This window comes from Choloepus didactylus, chromosome Y (genome assembly GCF_015220235.1).
Source record: "Choloepus didactylus isolate mChoDid1 chromosome Y, mChoDid1.pri, whole genome shotgun sequence".
Taxonomy (NCBI): Eukaryota; Metazoa; Chordata; class Mammalia; order Pilosa; family Megalonychidae; genus Choloepus; species Choloepus didactylus.
The window spans coordinates 42246529-42263905 of record NC_051335.1 but is presented as its reverse complement, the minus strand read 5'-3'; the positions used below and the strand labels follow the sequence as shown (position 1 = coordinate 42263905).

Here is a 17377-nt window from a genome sequence, read left to right as displayed (position 1 = left end):
GTGGCAGGGAGAAGTGAGGGGAGAGCCAGGCAATAAACAAGTGAACAAATGAGTCCATAACAATTTGCTATAGTAGCAAGTGATATTTAGAAGATGAAAATGGGGTAAAGTGATGGAGAGTGGGTGGGGAGTGGGTGGGCTACTTTGGACAGAATGGTCAAGAAGGACCTCTCTGAGGTGGTGATGCATGAGCTGAGACCTGAATATTATGAGGGAGCTATTTCAGGCAGAGGGAACCATAAGTACAAAGATCTTGAGGTTGGAAAAAGCTCAGCCTTTTTTTTTCCAGCCTCTCTTTATTTTTATTTAATAGAGAAGTTCTCAGTTTACAGAACAACCATGCATAAAATACAGAATTCTCCTAAAACACCCTATCATTAACACTTTGCATTGGTGTGAAACATTTGTTACAACTGATGATACCACATTTTTATAATTGTAATATTAACTGTAGTCCATGGTTTAATGTAGTGTTCACTGTGTAGTTCCATGGATTTTTTTATTCTGTTACCATATATACACTCTAGCATTTCCCCCTTTTAATCACATTCAGATATATATTTCAGTGCTGTTAACTACGTTCACAGTGTTGCGCTACCATCATCCGTTACCAAAGCATTTCTATCATTCCGAATAGAAATCTTGTACATTTAAAGAAAGCTCATCATTTTGGAGGAACAGCAAGGTTCCTTGCTATGTACAAGGCAAGAAACAGAGAGACAGGAGTCAGATCATGGAAACCTTTGTAGATAAAATGTGGCTTTTTTTCCTAAATGTAAGGGGAAGCCATTCTAAGACTCTGACTTGTATTTTGAAAAAGATCACTCTGGCTGCTGGGAGTGGTATGTGAGCAGGAAGTTGGTGGGGGCAGCAAGCATAGAGGCTCATGCAGCAGTCTAGGTAAGAGGTGGTGATGGCTTGGACAGCAGTGGAAATGGAAACAAGAGGATGGATTGAAAATGTAATCTTTTAGAACTTTTTATTATGGAACATTTCAAATGTATTAAAAAGTGGAAAGAATGGTATATTGATTCCCCTGTAACTCCATCATCCAACTTGAACAATTATTGACTCATGGTCAATCTGAAACAAATAGCAGACATATCACTCATCATAAATATCTCGATATTTCTAGAAGATGTAGACTTTTTAAAACATAGTGACAAAATCATCATCAGGTATGAATTATCAGTATTAATATCAGTTGCAAGTCAGTATTGAAATTTATCTGATTCTCATAAATATATTTTTACAATTGGCTTGTTTGAATCAGAATCCAAACAGTGCTCATACATTGCTTTTGGGTGATAAGTCTCTTCAGTCTCAAGATGTGTTTTGAAAGAAGAGCTGACAAGATTTTCATGGATTGGGTGTAGGGGTCAAGAGGGAAATGGATGAACCAAAGATGACTGAGTCTGCCCCTGCTTGCTGGCATAATGGAGATAGATGGCTCCAATGCTTCCCTACAGTTCTTTGAAAGACTTTGGTTCTCTCCTGTTGGCAAGAAAACAGAGCCAGTGGAGCCAGTGGCACAGGTTCCTTCCATGGTGACCCCTATTACTCTGTAGAAACAAAAGGGCATAGACTTCAGTCTGTTCAGTTTTCTTGATTTTAATCAACTCTGTTTAATGAATCAGAAAGGAAGAGAACCCTGGTGTTGGAGGCAGAATGACCTGGACTCTACACCCAGTTCCAGCTCTGGAACTTGGGAAAATTACTGAACTTCTCTCTGTATACAATTTTGAAACTTGGTAACAATCAAATCTACACTTTGGGGGCTCAACTGGCAATGCGAATTTTCTTTACAAAGTATAAAGCTGTGCTATCCAATATGATAACCACACGCACCTATCAAGGCCTTGAAATGTGCCTAGTCTGCATTGAGATGTGCTGTAAATGTAAAATACCACATTAAAAGACTTAGTATAGAAAAAAGAATGTAAAATATCTGATGAATAATTTTTACTTGATTAAATGTTGAGATGATAATATGTATGATATTTTGGATTAAATAAAATATTATTAAAATTAATCTTACCTCTTCGCTTTTACTTTTTTAATGTGGCTACTGGAAAACTTAAAATAACATAGTAGCTCACGTGATATTTCTATTGTACAGCACAGATATAAGGTGCTTTCCAGTGGGTTTAGGAATAAGGTAGTCACCTTTCTTTCTAGAGCAGTTTCACATAGATTCTAGTCACCCAGCATCATCCCTGTGAGGTAGGTAAGGTGAGCTGGGCTTATGCCTTTCATGCTGATGAGGAAACCACAACCTAAATGGATAAAGAGTCTTGCCCAGAGTCATACAGCTAGTTATTCCCAGAGCTGAGACTGAAATTCAGTTTTCTTGAATGCTAGCCAATTCAGATCTTTTCCCCCATACCATACTGCCCCCTACAGTTGAATTCATTCTTGTCACGGCAGTGGTGGTGTTTTCATCTCTGAAATCTCTATGAAGGGATTTTATGATCTCCTCTGGTGCTATTGGGGTCACTGTCTCATGCTCCCTCCCCTTCTTGTCCACATTCTTCCTTGGAGAATTTCCCCAGCTTCAATTTCAACCTGTTCCCATTTGTTAAAAAGAGAGAGAGAGAGAGAGAGAGAGGCAACAATGCATGGTTGTAAATTGCAATACTGTTTCAAGCTCAGTATTTTCAGTGTTTCACAGTGTGGGGTGAAAAACGGAAACTCCAGATGATTGTAAAGGTACCAAAACTGGAAAATGCCTCCCATTATATAAGAACAGTGTGTTTTCAAAGGGTGGGAATCAAGAAACTAGAGTTGCCAGCCCACTTTGGCTGATATATTTTTTACTGTTGTCTTCTTTGAATCAGAATCCAAACAGGGCCCATACATTGCTTTTGATTGATATGTCTCTTAAATCAGTGTGTGATCCTGGTCAAATCATGTAACTCCTTAAGTCCTAATATCTCTGTCTGCTTAATGGAGATATTCATAGGTAGTCTAATGTGTCCTCTGCCAAGAACGTTGTGAGAAGAAAGGTGGTAACGTACTTGAGGTACTCCAGGCTTTGCAGAGGAAGCATTTCTCAAACCCAAAGTCCTCACATTGACTTTCAGTTATCAGTTCTCACTGAGAAACAAGACAGCACTGAAGACAGAAATTTCCAGGGAATCCAAAATGTTCCCTTTAACCATTTGCTTCCTTCTTGTCTGAGCCTAAATCTTTGCAGGAGCTACTAACAATTAGCCAACATGACAGATTCATGCCTCACCTTCTTTCTCTTGCCCCCTCTGCAGTGACCAAATATCCTTGATTTTCTGATTCAGTCCCAGTTGCACATGTTTTACCCCATCGTCCCCATCAGCACACTCACACATGTAGGCCGCAGTTCATCACGTGGAGATTGTAAGAGACAATCATATACCTGTGTGCCCACTGTCCAAGGGACCAGAAAACAGAGGGTACCGCAAAATGGAAGAAGGGAAGGGATGGAGAAGAGAAGAAACTGGCAAATCCTGAGGTAATTGTTGGGTGAATCTGAGGTAACTACTGAGTAGGTAGGGTTCTTCTTCAGTTCAGCCTCCCCAGAACTAAAAAACAGCAGGAGCACAGGGTCCAGGAGAGAAGGCCTAGAAACAGCTAAGCTAGAACTCTAATGAGGCTTTCCTGGCCATGGTTAAGAAAGGGTGTGGAGGTAGCAGGTGCAGGATAACCCATGACAAGGGCTGATTGTGACAGGGCAGGTCACAGGACATAGTGATAGAACAGCTTGTTCAGCAGATCCCTGTACAGGGCCTCCCTGCACTGGGAGGCAAGCTGAGCCAACAGCACAATGTCTTGCCAAGTCATTTATGTTTTGTTGGCTTTAAGCCCCACCCCAACATACTTTTTTTTTATTCTTTTGTTTTTAAATTTGTGTTTATTTATTTATTTTTGTTCACACTGTAACAGAAGCTCTTAGACTCTCTCTCTGAGAAAGCAAGAATCTAGAGACTTTCTGCTTTCTGAAGATCAGAAATACAAAGCTGCCTTGTATTTACAACTGTGAGTAAGAAAACTGTAGGGCATGGGATGGTTTTGGACACTTTCCTTCACCCTTTGTAACAGTTTTGTTCTCTCTGTTATTATTCCTTCAATTCAGCAAGTATTTACTGCACCACCTTGTATGCGTTCAGCCTGCAGCGACATGACTTGGAGGGAGACAAAAGAGAGTACGACATAGAACTTCTGCTTATAAAACTTTCATATACAACCAATCCTAGTCCTTTAAGAGTTTAGGAAAGAGAGAGTCTCATAGCTTTAATGGACAGGCCATAGGGAAGGCTGCTTGAAGCCTTTGACTTCAGTGACCAAAAGGTACTTTCCACCAGGTGGCAGCATGCCTTGGTTTCTGATGTGAGATGCAGAAACTAAGATTTCAAATAAGCTTGTATTCAGTTTGAACCACAGGCCTTTAAAGAGAAATCCTATTCAGCAAGAGGTCTGGACTATTTGATGCACAATAACTATAGATGTGGAAAAGAGAAAAGATAAGTAGGAACCAAAGCCTGCTTTGAACTGACCCCCCCCCCCCCACACACACACCCTCCTCCCAGTAAAAAGCAACAACAACAACAAATCCCACATTAAGACAAAAACAAATAAGAAAAACCCCTGGGCTGAGAAATCTGAGGGCTATTGAACCAGTGTTCAGTACCCATGGGAATACACCAAGCATATAAGAGGAAGAAAAAGCTATAGATAGGATTGGAGGAGTGAACTCACACTAGCAGGGCCAGCTCACATCAAGAGGACAAAAGGAAATGTGCCATGACCACATTTACTGTCTTTCACTAGCTTATGTTTGAGATGGCTTAACTGCCTCCTTTACTCTCACAATAGGCCTAAATGTTTTTTGCCAAAATCCATGCCCCAGAAACTACAATTTTCAACAACTACAACAAAATGGCCTCAGTTAAGTTTGCTGTGAAAGACTTTATCCAATTTGATAATGAACTCTTCTGTATCTTGGGGGACCCAGAATATACTTGCTTTGGATTCAGAGAGGAGGGAACTCTCTTGTCCCAAGAGAAGCAAGCCTTCACCTCTTGTGAGCAGAGCAAGAGGGACTGGAGACCATCTCACAGTCCCCTTTGGAGTGCCCCACACAAGAACCCTGTCATCCTGGTAAGGAGTTGCCAGGCTCCAGGCCTTGCATACATAGAAATATTCCCTACCACTGAAGAGGATGTCTCAGTCATCATGTCTCCAAAGGAGAAAATCTCATTCCTCCATTGTCAATCACCAAGGATTTACACAATCCTACATTTGGTGGTCAATCAGTCTCCTAGATAATGGAAGGCAGCCTGTTCTCATGGAAAGATCCCTGGAATGGAAGTCAGAAGACCTGGCTCTCTCATTGATTCTGTACCCTCAATAAGATGCCTAACCCTTTTGGGAGTTAGTTTACCCATCTGTAAAATCAAGGAGGGTAGATATTTAATTATTTCTATGCTGTTATTCCATGATGATACACATACATGTAATTATGTTTTGGGAGGAAGACATTTCTTCTAGAACCAGAGGGGAACCTTGAATGAATGGTCCAAATTACTCTCAGGCCCTATATGCATCTTATGTCTTGAGTGACAAGAGACAGCATGGTGAGCTTCCGTAGTTGGAAAGCATAGCTGGTCTATTGAATTTTGAAATTACCTTTGTGCTTTGGATGGAGACAGGAGACCTATGAGGAAAGGAATGTTATAACCTGTAGTTTCTTTTCTTCCTTTAGGGATTTGGAACCACTGGAGAAAAAGGAGAAAAGGGAATCCCTGGTTTGCCAGGACCTAGGGTATGAACCTGGAATGTTGTTCACCTGGGACTGCCAAGTCACCTGGTCCATTTTCTTCCCTATTTGCTTCCTTCCATTATATAGCTTGGTGGCCACCTAAGCTTCTCTTGTTTCTCTCTTTCAACCTTCTGATAGACCCCTAAAACCATCTCCTCTCCACTTGGCCCCATTCCCTTGACCAAGTGGCTCCCTTTAATAAGGAATAATGTACCACTTGCTTTCATGTATAATAATATTCTGGGCTAAAGATTGAGTGTTGTCTTGCTTACATCCCGTTTTTTTTCCCAGGAAATGCCAGGAGGAGGCAGGGGGTGTGCAGGAATGGGAAAAAGAGGGCAAGTGCAATCTTTATAGGATAAAAACAAGCCTGGGAAGTTTTAGAACGTAGTGGGTGATGTTTGCATTCAACAGTTTCCAGTAATAATCTCACTTCAAATGGAGAAATAACTATTGGCCTCTTTGGTTCCTAGCTTCAGACACTGAGGTCTCAGGCTGTAAGCAATTGACCAATCTTAACCTTAAAGAAGTAACATTTTTGAAAATTGTGTATGGTCATGAAGCTTGTTAAGTGTCCTACAAGTATTCAGGTATATTCATCCATTAACCTGCTCTTTCTTTCTCTACTTTTCTTTACTCCCTTGTCTCGAAAATACATGATCACCAACAAAGAATGCATTTGGAGTAGGAGACAAGAGGCCCTCCCGTAATCTATTTTGAAATCTCCTGACTTGGAATTAATGCAGACTAAGTATAATACCATCCAAACCTTTTACCAAATTCTGCCTAGTACTTAAAATGTTTCCATTTATTTAGCACTTTTAAAAAATGCTCCATGAGGCTATTCAGCCTGATGGATTAGTGCTTATAAAGAAGTCATTAAGCCAGGTCTAGGAACATTCTCTTACCTGATTTTAGGAGCTGTTAAATCCTGAACTCGGTTGGATAGCTTTGTTATTTAAGTGCAGTGGCTTTTTCTAGTGTGGGCTCTTAATCTTTCTTGAAGGTGAGTCTATTCTCTTTCAAAAGTCTATTCTTTTTACAGGGTCCCATGGGTTTGGAAGAAATCCAAGGCCCTCCAGGGAGTCAGGTATTTTGTTTAACCTCATTAAAGGCTTGGGGTGCAAATCCCTAGTCAATGAGTCCCTTTGCTTTACATAACATGGTCATCACACCAAAAGGATTAATTGTCTATCTCCCTATAATCTTAGCCACTCTTCTTTTTTTTCACCCAAGAAAATGTGAAGCCAGTGTCAAATCAGTGCCTTGTCAGGCCATGTTGTGGTCATATTTCTTGACTTATTATCAGGGCCTAGCAAGGCCTGTCTTCTTGTATCCACTCTAGCCTTGTGGTCCTTGTACTCCTAAAATGCAAATTGGATACCTAGAGTCATCTTGCCTTCTGGAAGACTTTACAGCTTCCAGAGTCAGGTAGAAGCCACATCGTAGAATGCCAGCCAAGTTTCCTGTGCGATTTCCCCTGGACTAACTCAAAGATCAACCCCTCCTATGATCTTAGACATTCAGCTTAGTGATAACCATGTTTCTGTCACAGGGCAAGAAGGGATCCCCAGGTTTCCCTGGGCTTAATGGATTCCCAGGAATTAAGGTAATGTTGCTGGAAAGTGAAAATCCAGAATTGGGGAGGTTGAAGGGTGAAATATTATCATAAATGCCTACATATGAGATGAGGTATTTTTAGTATTTTGAGAGTTTAGATGTCACTCTTTTCGTAAGAAATGCACATGCAACCTACTTTGAACACAAAAAGGTGATAAGCCTTCTTTAGATGCTACTTGATTTATGGCAGGCCAAAGGGCAGGGGCTGATGGGAGCAAGTCCATTCCTCTGAAGAGGAATATTTGATTATTGACATTGTTTAGAATGATCAATATTTAGGTTTTATTGTAGTTTTTAAATTCTTTACAGACAATGCATTCCTTTATTGCCTACACTGGGGGCAGACAGCCCTCACCACCCCACTCTTGATATGCCTGAGTGCCTCTTTGGACAATTAAGACTCCTTTGACTTCCTCTGCCTGACATCATCCACTGACAAGGACAGTGACAGTAGCAGACTTCCAGGCCTCCTGAGAGTAAAAAAATAAAGTTGAAACTCTTCTCCCTTCTTAGGACCTCTTGGGTATTGCTATGCTGTCTGTGCCTGTAATATGTTCCCCAGGCCCAGAAGCAGATTGTCTTGGAGTGGCATTGCAAAAATTGAGATCCCTTGTCCTTGACAAGTTTGCAATTGTCAGGCCTCAGGTCGGCACTGAGTGTTGCCTACACCTCAAATTTTTTGGACATCGAAATTTATTGGAGTGGTTGACCCTGGAAAGTTATTGAACTAGTTGACCCTACATAAGAAGTAATCTTTCATTTTCCTGGGTATTGGCTTTGAGGGCACATAGATCTTTGGTGATGAGGTCATGACAATGTTTTTATTTAATGAATTAATCTTTGCAGGGTGAAAAGGGTGGCATTGGCCTGCCAGGCCCAGAAGTTTTCATCGACACAGATGGTGCTGTGATCTCAGGTGCAAATTTTCACTGATTAGAGTGAAGAAGAAAAGGCAGGGAGTTAAATTCTATATCCCCTGTAATTGCTAAAAGGTATTTTTTTCAGCCACTGGATTGCTGCTAAACCCGGCACTCCCAAGTGTCCAAGTGCCAAGTCTTCAAAGGAAGACCAGGAATCCTTCATGGGTCCTGAGCTTGGGGAATGAAGCTATCTCCCATCTCTTGGGTAGAGAGGCCAAGCCCAGCACTCCATTTTTGGGTTGGGTCCAGCAAGATTAGGAATTGGATCTGCCTGGGCCTGGATTTGAGGCAAATGCTTCTCCTAGTCATGCTTAAACTCCCAAGTTGGGCTGACTTCAGCCTGATGCTGTGGGACACTCAGGGTCTCATTTAGATGATCCTATGCATTCTTGAGCTTGACAATTTTAACAGAAATGGGAAAAGTATCTTTGGCTAAGGGAACCGGTGGTTGACACTCCCCTCAACAATACTATGTGATGTTTAGAAAGCTTATCTTCATCTCTCCTTGTCCTAGTTACTGTGTGTGCTCAACTCTTCCCTTTGCTTTCCCCAGAGATCCAGTTGCCCAGTATCTCCAGCTACTTCTTGCTCAACTAAAGGCTTCTACTATAGTGTCTCTTCCATCTGGGTTTCAATAAGGCCTGGGTGGTCTCATCACTTCAGGCCCGTGCCCTGTCTGGTAAACTCGTTGACACTGACAGTGGCTTCCTGTGTTCCATTCCCAGGAAATCTACACATGTGTAGTAGATGTCAATACCTTAACTCAAATAGTGGGCATTTGAGGCATTACAGATTAGCAGTAATAGAAAAACCTTCCTTGCTCTTATCAAATCTTATCAAGGAAGGCAAACCCTGGCCAAACCAATTCTGAACACTAATGGAGACTTGTCTCTGGTAGGCCCACTGCCTGTGAGGCCATCAGCAAATGTGAGACCTGGGAAGGACAAAAAGGTACTTATAAACCCAGGGCAGCAAACTGCATCTCTTCCTGGGCACTTTGTAACATTTGTGGGCCTCCTCTGAGTTTCTTTACTGCTTTTTTTTTTTTTTTTTTCATCGAAATGCCAGGTTATCCTGGAGACCCAGGTGCACAAGTCCTCCCAGTTCTTAAAGGAGATGAAGGCATCCAGGGCCTGCCTGGCCCTTCTGGCAGTCCTGGCTCCCCAGCTCTCTTTCCAGGTGAAACAAATTAACCCATTCTCTGCATTAATCAGTCCTCTATCTATTCTGGCACCCAGCATCCCCTTCTATACCTCTGGATCTGGACATACACCTAGCCAAAGTCAAAGGAAAGGTAGACTATAGACAGTAAGTTTCCCACTGCTAGCCAAGGCTAATGTACGTGGGGGTGGGGCCTGAGTGAGCAGCTTTTATTTAGCCTAAGTAATATGTGATAGCTAGACAGGCAACCTGAGACTACCACAGCAGTTTGCAGCAACCAGAGGGGTCCTGGGATGGGCTGCTGGAGCCCTGTCCCTGTTCTGTGAATGTGCCATCCCAGCTGATGTTTGCAGAGAGGCTAACAAAAGCCCAGAGGAAAATTTATACCCATGCCTTTATTCTATGCTTAACTTGGGTGCTAAATGGTGCCAGGATCCAATGGGTGACATCCCGAGCCAACTTCAGAGGGACATACCCAAAAGCCACTGTATAGTTCAAGCAGAGGAAGGGCATGCCAGACTCGGGGAGGCAGTGGTGTCACAGACATAAAGCCTCAGACATTACTTTTAAATGCGCAAGTTTCTAAACTCCTTGGAGATGGGTGTCTGTAAAGATACTTGTGTTCTTAAAGCAGCCATTTGGAGGAGGCATTGCTGGCCTAGCCCCAAGGTAGAAAAATTGACAAATGGGAGGCTGGAAACACAGGTTTTCATTTCAGGTTTGCCACCAAGAAGCCCCTGACCATGTTTCCTTATTTACTTTGGGCCTCAGTTTCCCAAAAGTTTAGGCTAGATGATGCCTAAGGACCCTTCTAACTCGAGGCAAGAAAGGGTAAATTCTTTCCCACGTTTTCCCTAGGGGTTAGTTTTCAATGTGCTGCCACTGTTTTGGAACACCTTTGAAGAATAGAATGATACGATGAACATTTTTGTGTGGCTTTCTCCTTCTAGGTGTCCCAGGTGCACTGGGGTCTCAGGGTATTCTGGGCCTGAAGGGGGACCAAGGAGACCCAGGCTGCTCCACAATAGGGGCAGCTGGCCTCCCAGGAAGAGATGGTTTGTCAGGCCCACCAGGCCCATGAGGACCTCCTGGTAAGTTGTTCCTTTCTAGCATTGGTCTTGAGACTTAGGTGTGATCCAGACTGCAGAATAGTGACTGCTGAAGGAGCATCTCACTTAGCTGTGAGACAGCTAAGCCAGGATACATGCTAACTGCAAAGGGGCAGTGATGAAAGCCCCATCCTTGTTCAGAGTCCTGGCTCTAAAGTTATCAACTACTGTACTGATACTGATACAGTTATCAACTATAGCAGAGTGTTCTTATTTATCAAGGAACAAGCAAACTTTGGCCATCTTGATGACCAAATGCTACCTAATACCTTCTGAATTTTTTTTTTTTAACAGTTTTATTCACACACCATACAATCTATCCAAAGTGTATGAACAATGGCTCTCGGTATAATTACAGATTGTGCATTCACCACCACAACTATTTGAAAACATTTTCATTGCTCCAAAAAGAAAATCCCATACCTCTTATACCCCCCTATTTTTGACACTTAGTATTTGTATGGTACTTTTGTTACAACTGATGAAAGAGTTTTACAATATTATTGTTAGCTATAGTCCATAGTTTGCATTAGTTGTATTTTTCCCATAGACCACCCTATAATTAACACCTTGTAATAGTGACATACATTTGTTCGGGTTCATGGAAGAACATTCTTGTGTTTGTACTATTAACCACAGTCATCATCCACAACAGGCTTCACTGCGTTATACAGTCCCGTGTTTTATCCTCTAGCTTTCCTTCTAGTGACATACATAACCCTTTATCTTCTGATTCCAATTTCATCTGTAGCTATTATCCATTTAAAATTCTAACCTCCAGCCTTTTGTAGGGGAAAAACTCACTTAGTGAAATGATCAAAACAATAAATATTAATAACAAGAACAATACTAGCTGTGGAGTGAGTACGGTGTGCCAAAGTGTAAGTGTGTGTGTTTGTGAGTGGCAGGGGGTGGATGGGGAGAGAGGGAGGGGGCTATAGAAGAAGAGAGGTGATGCTGCTGAAAAAGTAGATTGACCAACCATATGGACCCTTATATACTGTGCTTTGAAGTTTGATGTTTGGGCTTTAACTGTACACAGCTTGGAAACTATGAGGGATTTTAAACAAAGGGACCACTCAATCATGTGTGTTTTTTAGGAAGGTGCAGAGGTTGTACTGGATGGGGGGATGGAAAAGAAAGCTACAGCTTACTAAGCTTATACTATGAGTCTAATAAGAATTATCTTGAGAATTTGATATTTTTGATACTATTATAAATGGTATCTTTTATTTTTTTTTAATCATCATTTTATTGAGATATATTCACATACCACGCAGTCATACAAAACAAATTGTACTTTCGATTGTTTACATTCATCACCTAAATCAATCCCTGACACCTTCATTAGCACACACACAAAAATAACAAGAATAATAATTAGAGTGAAAAAGAGCAATTGAAGTAAAAAAGAACACTAGGTAACTTTGTCTGTTTGTTTGCTTCCCCTACTTTTCTACACATCCATCCATAAACTAGACAAAGTGGAGTTTGGTCCTTATGGCATTCCCAATCCCACTGTCACCCCTCATAAGCTACATTTTTATACAACTGTCTTCGAGATTCATGGGTTCTGGGTTGTAGTTTAATAGTTTCAGGTATCCACCACCAGCTACCCCAATTCTTTAGAACCTAAAAAAGGTTGTCTAAAGTGTGCGTAAGAGTGCCCACCAGAGTGATCTCTCGGCTCGTTTTGGAATCTCTCTGCCACTGAAGCTTATTTCATTTCCTTTCACATCCCCCTTTTGGTCAAGAAGATGTTCTCCATCCCACGATGCCGGGTCTACATTCCTCCCCGGGAGTCATATTCCACGTTGCCAGGGAGATTCACTTCCCTGGGTGTCTGATCCCACGTAGGGGGGAGGGCAGTGATTTCACCTTTCAAATTGGCTTAGCCAGAGAGAGAGGGCCACATCTGAGCAACAAAGAGGCATTCAGGAGGAGACTCTTAGGCACAAATACAGGGAGGCCTAGCCTCTCCTTTGCAGCAACCGTCTTCCCAAGGGCAAAACCTATGGTAGAGGGCTCAACCCATCAAACCACCAGTCCCCTATGTCCGTGGTCATGTTAGCAACCATGGAGGTGGGGTAGGCGAATACCCCTGCATTCTCCACAGGCTCCTCAAGGGGGCACTACATCTTTTTTTTTTTTCCTTGTTTGTCTTTTTTCTTTTTTTTTTTTTTTTAACTTTCCCTTCTTTTTTCAAATCAACTGTATGAAAAAAACAGTTAAAAAGAAAACAAACATACAATAAAAGAACATTTCAAAGAGACCATAGCAAGGGAGTAAGAAAAAGACAACTAACCTAAGATAACTGCTTAACTTCCAACATGTTCCTACTTTACCCCAAGAAAGTTACATAATATAGCAACATTTCAGTGAACTTGTTCCTACTACATCCATCAGAAATTAACAGACCATAGTCATTTCTGGGCATCCCCAGAACGTTAAATAGCTTATCTGTTCTTCTTGGATTATTGTTCCCCCTTCCTTAATTGCTCTCTACTGCTAGTTCCCCTACATTCTACATTATAAACCATTTGTTTTACATTTTTCAAAGTTCACATTAGTGGTAGCATATAATATTTCTCTTTTTGTGCCTGGCTTATTTCGCTCAGCATTATGTCTTCAAGGTTCATCCATGTTGTCATATGTTTCACCAGATCGTTCCTTCTTACTGCCGCGTAGTATTCCATCGTGTGTATATACCACATTTTATTTATCCACTCATCTGTTGAAGGACATTTGGGTTGTTTCCATCTCTTGGCAATTGTGAATAATGCTGCTATGAACATTGGCGTGCAGATATCTGTTCGTGTCACTGCTTTCCGATCTTCCGGGTATATACCGAGAAGTGCAATTGCTGGATCGAATGGTAGCTCTATATCTAGTTTTCTAAGGAACTGCCAGACTGACTTCCAGAGTGGCTGAACCATTATACAGTCCCACCAACAATGAATAAGAGTTCCAATTTCTCCACATCCCCTCCAGCATTTGTAGTTTCCTGTTTGTTTAATGGCAGCCATTCTAACCGGTGTTAGATGGTATCTCATTGTGGTCTTAATTTGCATCTCTCTAATAGCTAGTGAAGCTGAACATTTTTTCATGTGTTTCTTGGCCATTTGTATTTCCTCTTCAGAGAACTGTCTTTTCATATCTTTTGCCCATTTTATAATTGGGCTGTCTGTACTATTGTCATTGAGTTGTAGGATTTCTTTGTATATGCAAGATATCAGTCTTTTGTCAGATACATGGTTTCCAAAAACTTTTTCCCATTGAGTTGGCTGCCTCTTTACCTTTTTGAGAAATTCCTTTGAGGTGCAGAAACTTCTAAGCTTGAGGAGTTCCCATTTATCTATTTTCTCTTTTGTTGCTTGTGCTTTGGGTGTAAAGTCTAGGAAGTGGCCTCCTAATACAAGGTCTTGAAGATGTTTTCCTACATTATCTTCTAGGAGTTTTATGATACTTTCTTTTATATTGAGATCTTTGGTCCATTTTGAGTTAATTTTTGTGTAGGGGGTGAGGTAGGGGTCCTCTTTCATTCTTTTGGATATGGATATCCAACTCTCCCAGCCCCATTTGTTGAAAAGACCGTTATGACCCATTTCAGTGACTTTGGGGGCCTTATCAAAGATCAATTGGCCATAGATCTGGGGGTCTATCTCCAAATTCTCAATTTGATTCCATTGACATACATGTCTATCTTTGTGCCAGTACCATGCTGTTTTGGCAACTGTGGCTTTATAATAAGCTTCAAAGTCAGGGAGTGTAAGTCCTCCCACTTCGTTTTTCTTTTTTAAAGTGTCTTTAGCAATTCGAGGCATCTTCCCTTTCCAAATCAATTTGATAACTACCTTTTCCAAGTCTGCAAAGTAGGTTGTTGGAATTTTGATTGGGATTGCATTGAATCTGTACATGAGTTTGGGTAGAATTGACATCTTAATGACATTTAGCCTTCCTATCCATGAACATGGAATATTTTTCCATCTTTTAAGGTCCCCTTCTATTTCTTTTAGTAGAGTTATGTAGTTTTCTTTGTATAGGTCTTTTACATCTTTGGTTAAGTTTATTCCTAGGTACTTGATTACCTTCTGAATTTTGTATCCATTCCTATTCTACTGTTCACCATTCTCAGCCCCCTGGCCTCTGCTCTTTTAGCTCCTGAAGAAGCAACATTGGCTCCTTCAAGCTTCTCCTGGTCCACAAGATTCTAATGGGGTGGGTTGAGAGTCTGAGAAAGGAGAAGGCAAGCCTGGATCCTCAGTGTGGAAGATGACTGCTAAGAGCCTGCACAGGGATTGTTCTGAGATCTTCTACCGGAGTATAGTATTTTGTTTTCTGAGAGAAAGGCTGGCCATCACTGACTTTGGAAATATTCCCCAGCATGATTCTTTGTAACCTAAATCCCGTGTCCACTGCAACTTATACAATTTCCTCTTTTGTCCTAAGGGGACTCTAGAGCAGGTGCAGGGATTGTTGAGTTGCTGAAGCAACCTTGTTCATTCTTGTATCCCCAGTGTCAAGTACAGTGCCTTGAACATAGTAGGCATTCTGTACATATTAGTAGAATGAATCAAGCCAATAGGGGATTGTATTGGCCCCTTGCTGCATACTTGGGGTCCCTATCTTGGATTTTTTGTCTCTGCTTTGTTTGTTGAGCCACAAGGACTCAGACCTTGGTGACTGAGCTGCTGTGCTGAGTTGTGTGAGTCATCAGGTTCATGTAAGGTGCCAATCTTTTGTGTTTCTTTTTCCCAAAGGTCCAGCATCTGAGATTGGAACCCTACAGGACACAGAGCCAGGGTTCCCTGGTCTCCGAGGAGAACGAGGTCCAAAAGGAAACCCAGGCCTCAAAGGAGTAAAAGGTGATTTTGTCCCCTTGAATTTCTTTTCCTCCCAAAGTCCTCAGAGAAGGCTTTATGGGGTGTGAGCAGACCAACAGCAGTCTTGGTCAGAAGCAATTTTGGATCTTGATGGGGATTTGATAAGGTTGCTGGAAGGGCTGTATTTGGGGCTTTAAGACTGAGGCTGGCAATTGAGATCACATAAACCAAAGTGGCTTGCAGGCTACTCTTCCTACCCTGTTCTGCAGAACTGGTGCTGGCAGCCCAGGGTGTTAACCAGTACACACTCCAATCCCTCCCAGTTTGCAAGACCAAGGCTGGAAGTCATTTATCATCACCTAGAGGCAGAAGGAAAGGACTCTGAATAGGTCAAACCTGGCTCTCTGAAAAAGCCAGCTGGTTCACAGAAAACAACTCCAGTCCTCACTGATGTTGAAGAACTGATTGATTACCCAAGTCTTTGGCTGCACTGCTTCTCTCTGTCTCCTTGCAGCTTTTGGGTCATTCCTCTATTCCTTACTCTGAGGAGAAGATGCTAAAGCTCAAATAAATCAATTCAATATGGTTGCAGCCTAGGCCAGAATGGAATAAGAGGTGGAAACTACTACATGTGGGGATGGCCTATGGGTTTTGGGTATTTGAGATCTCTCCTCTTCCCTCAGGGAATTAACAGCTTCACAACAGAAGTACTAACTTAAGTACTAACTTACTCCATTCTCATTGCACTGTCATGAAATTTACTACCCAAGCCCTGGAGTTAGTTCAGAAGTTTCTGAAAGCTCTATCCCTGCAGTTCAGAGCCAAGGAAGACTATTTGAGGGGAGAGAGCACTAAATTACAAGTCTGGACTTTAGGATGTTAATCTTGGCCTTTCTTTGACTCACTGCAGAGCTGGTATATTTCTCAATACCATTTTCCCTCCTAAGACAGGGACAATGCTAATCCCTTTCCATGGGGCCAGAAAGTTTTCCCAAAGTTTGGAATAGTGATTCTCAAGCATCACTGTACATGAGAATTGCCTAGGCGGAGATTATTAAAATTCAGATTTTAGGGTCTGACCTCTAGAGAGTCTGATTGACTAGGATTGGAATGGGGCCCAGCAGTCTGCCTTATAACAAGCATCACAGGAACACACTTGGAGAAACACTGACCTGGAGAACAGATTGTTCTCTCAGAGTTTCAGGATTAATACTTTTCTAAAAATAGGAAGAGACCCTGCAGGATTTTAAGGGACCTCAGAGTCACCTATGTTGGCACCAATTCTCATTTTCCAGATCATAGGCATGGAAAATGTAGGTGATTGTGTTACAGCATTAATGACTCCTTAACACCTCTTCAAAGGTGCTTTGTTGAAATCCCTATCGTTAATTTAGTTGGCATTTGTCTCAAGCGTACAGAATCAGGGAAAAAAAGACATTTTGGTAAAGAGAAACTTTGAATGGGTTGGATTCCAGCCCTTAGCCTGGTTAGTGTAGGTCAGTGGTTCTCTGACCTCCACACATTCAGTGTACCAATGGCTGGGCCCCATCCCAGACAAATGAAATCAGAATCACTAGTATAGACATACTTTGATGGAGAATGAAGCTGGTTCATTTTATCTGTTCTCTGAAGGCCTTTTAATTCCCTCCACGAGGGTTTTCAAGTCACGGATTACTATTATCAGGTCTCCCTTCTTCTTAGAAGGCCATCCTATTTTGTTACATGTTGTCTGTTTTTTTTCTCCAGGGGACTCAGGTTTTTGTGCTTGTGATGGTTGTGTCTCCGACACTGGACCACCTGGGCAACCGGGCCTGCCCAGGCCACCGGGTCTCATGGGTCTACCAGGCCTTAAAGGAAACAAAGGAGATTCAGGCTCTGAGGGCACAGAGGGCCCAGCAGGGGATCCAGTAAGTTTTGCCCAACTTTGGACCTTAGGGAGCAATAAGAGCT

General features: G+C 41.9%; 1 protein-coding gene across 1 annotated transcript in view; it reads left to right on the top strand.

Annotated features, from left to right (window-relative positions):
* Positions 1–17377, top strand: part of LOC119524112 (collagen alpha-6(IV) chain-like) — a 59414-nt gene that overhangs the window by 41402 nt on the left and 635 nt on the right. The window contains 8 exon segments of the mRNA XM_037822763.1: positions 5738–5797; positions 6840–6884; positions 7350–7403; positions 8261–8330; positions 9403–9513; positions 10446–10586; positions 15365–15469; positions 17174–17334. Coding sequence (XP_037678691.1) covers positions 5738–5797; positions 6840–6884; positions 7350–7403; positions 8261–8330; positions 9403–9513; positions 10446–10586; positions 15365–15469; positions 17174–17334 — 747 coding nt within the window.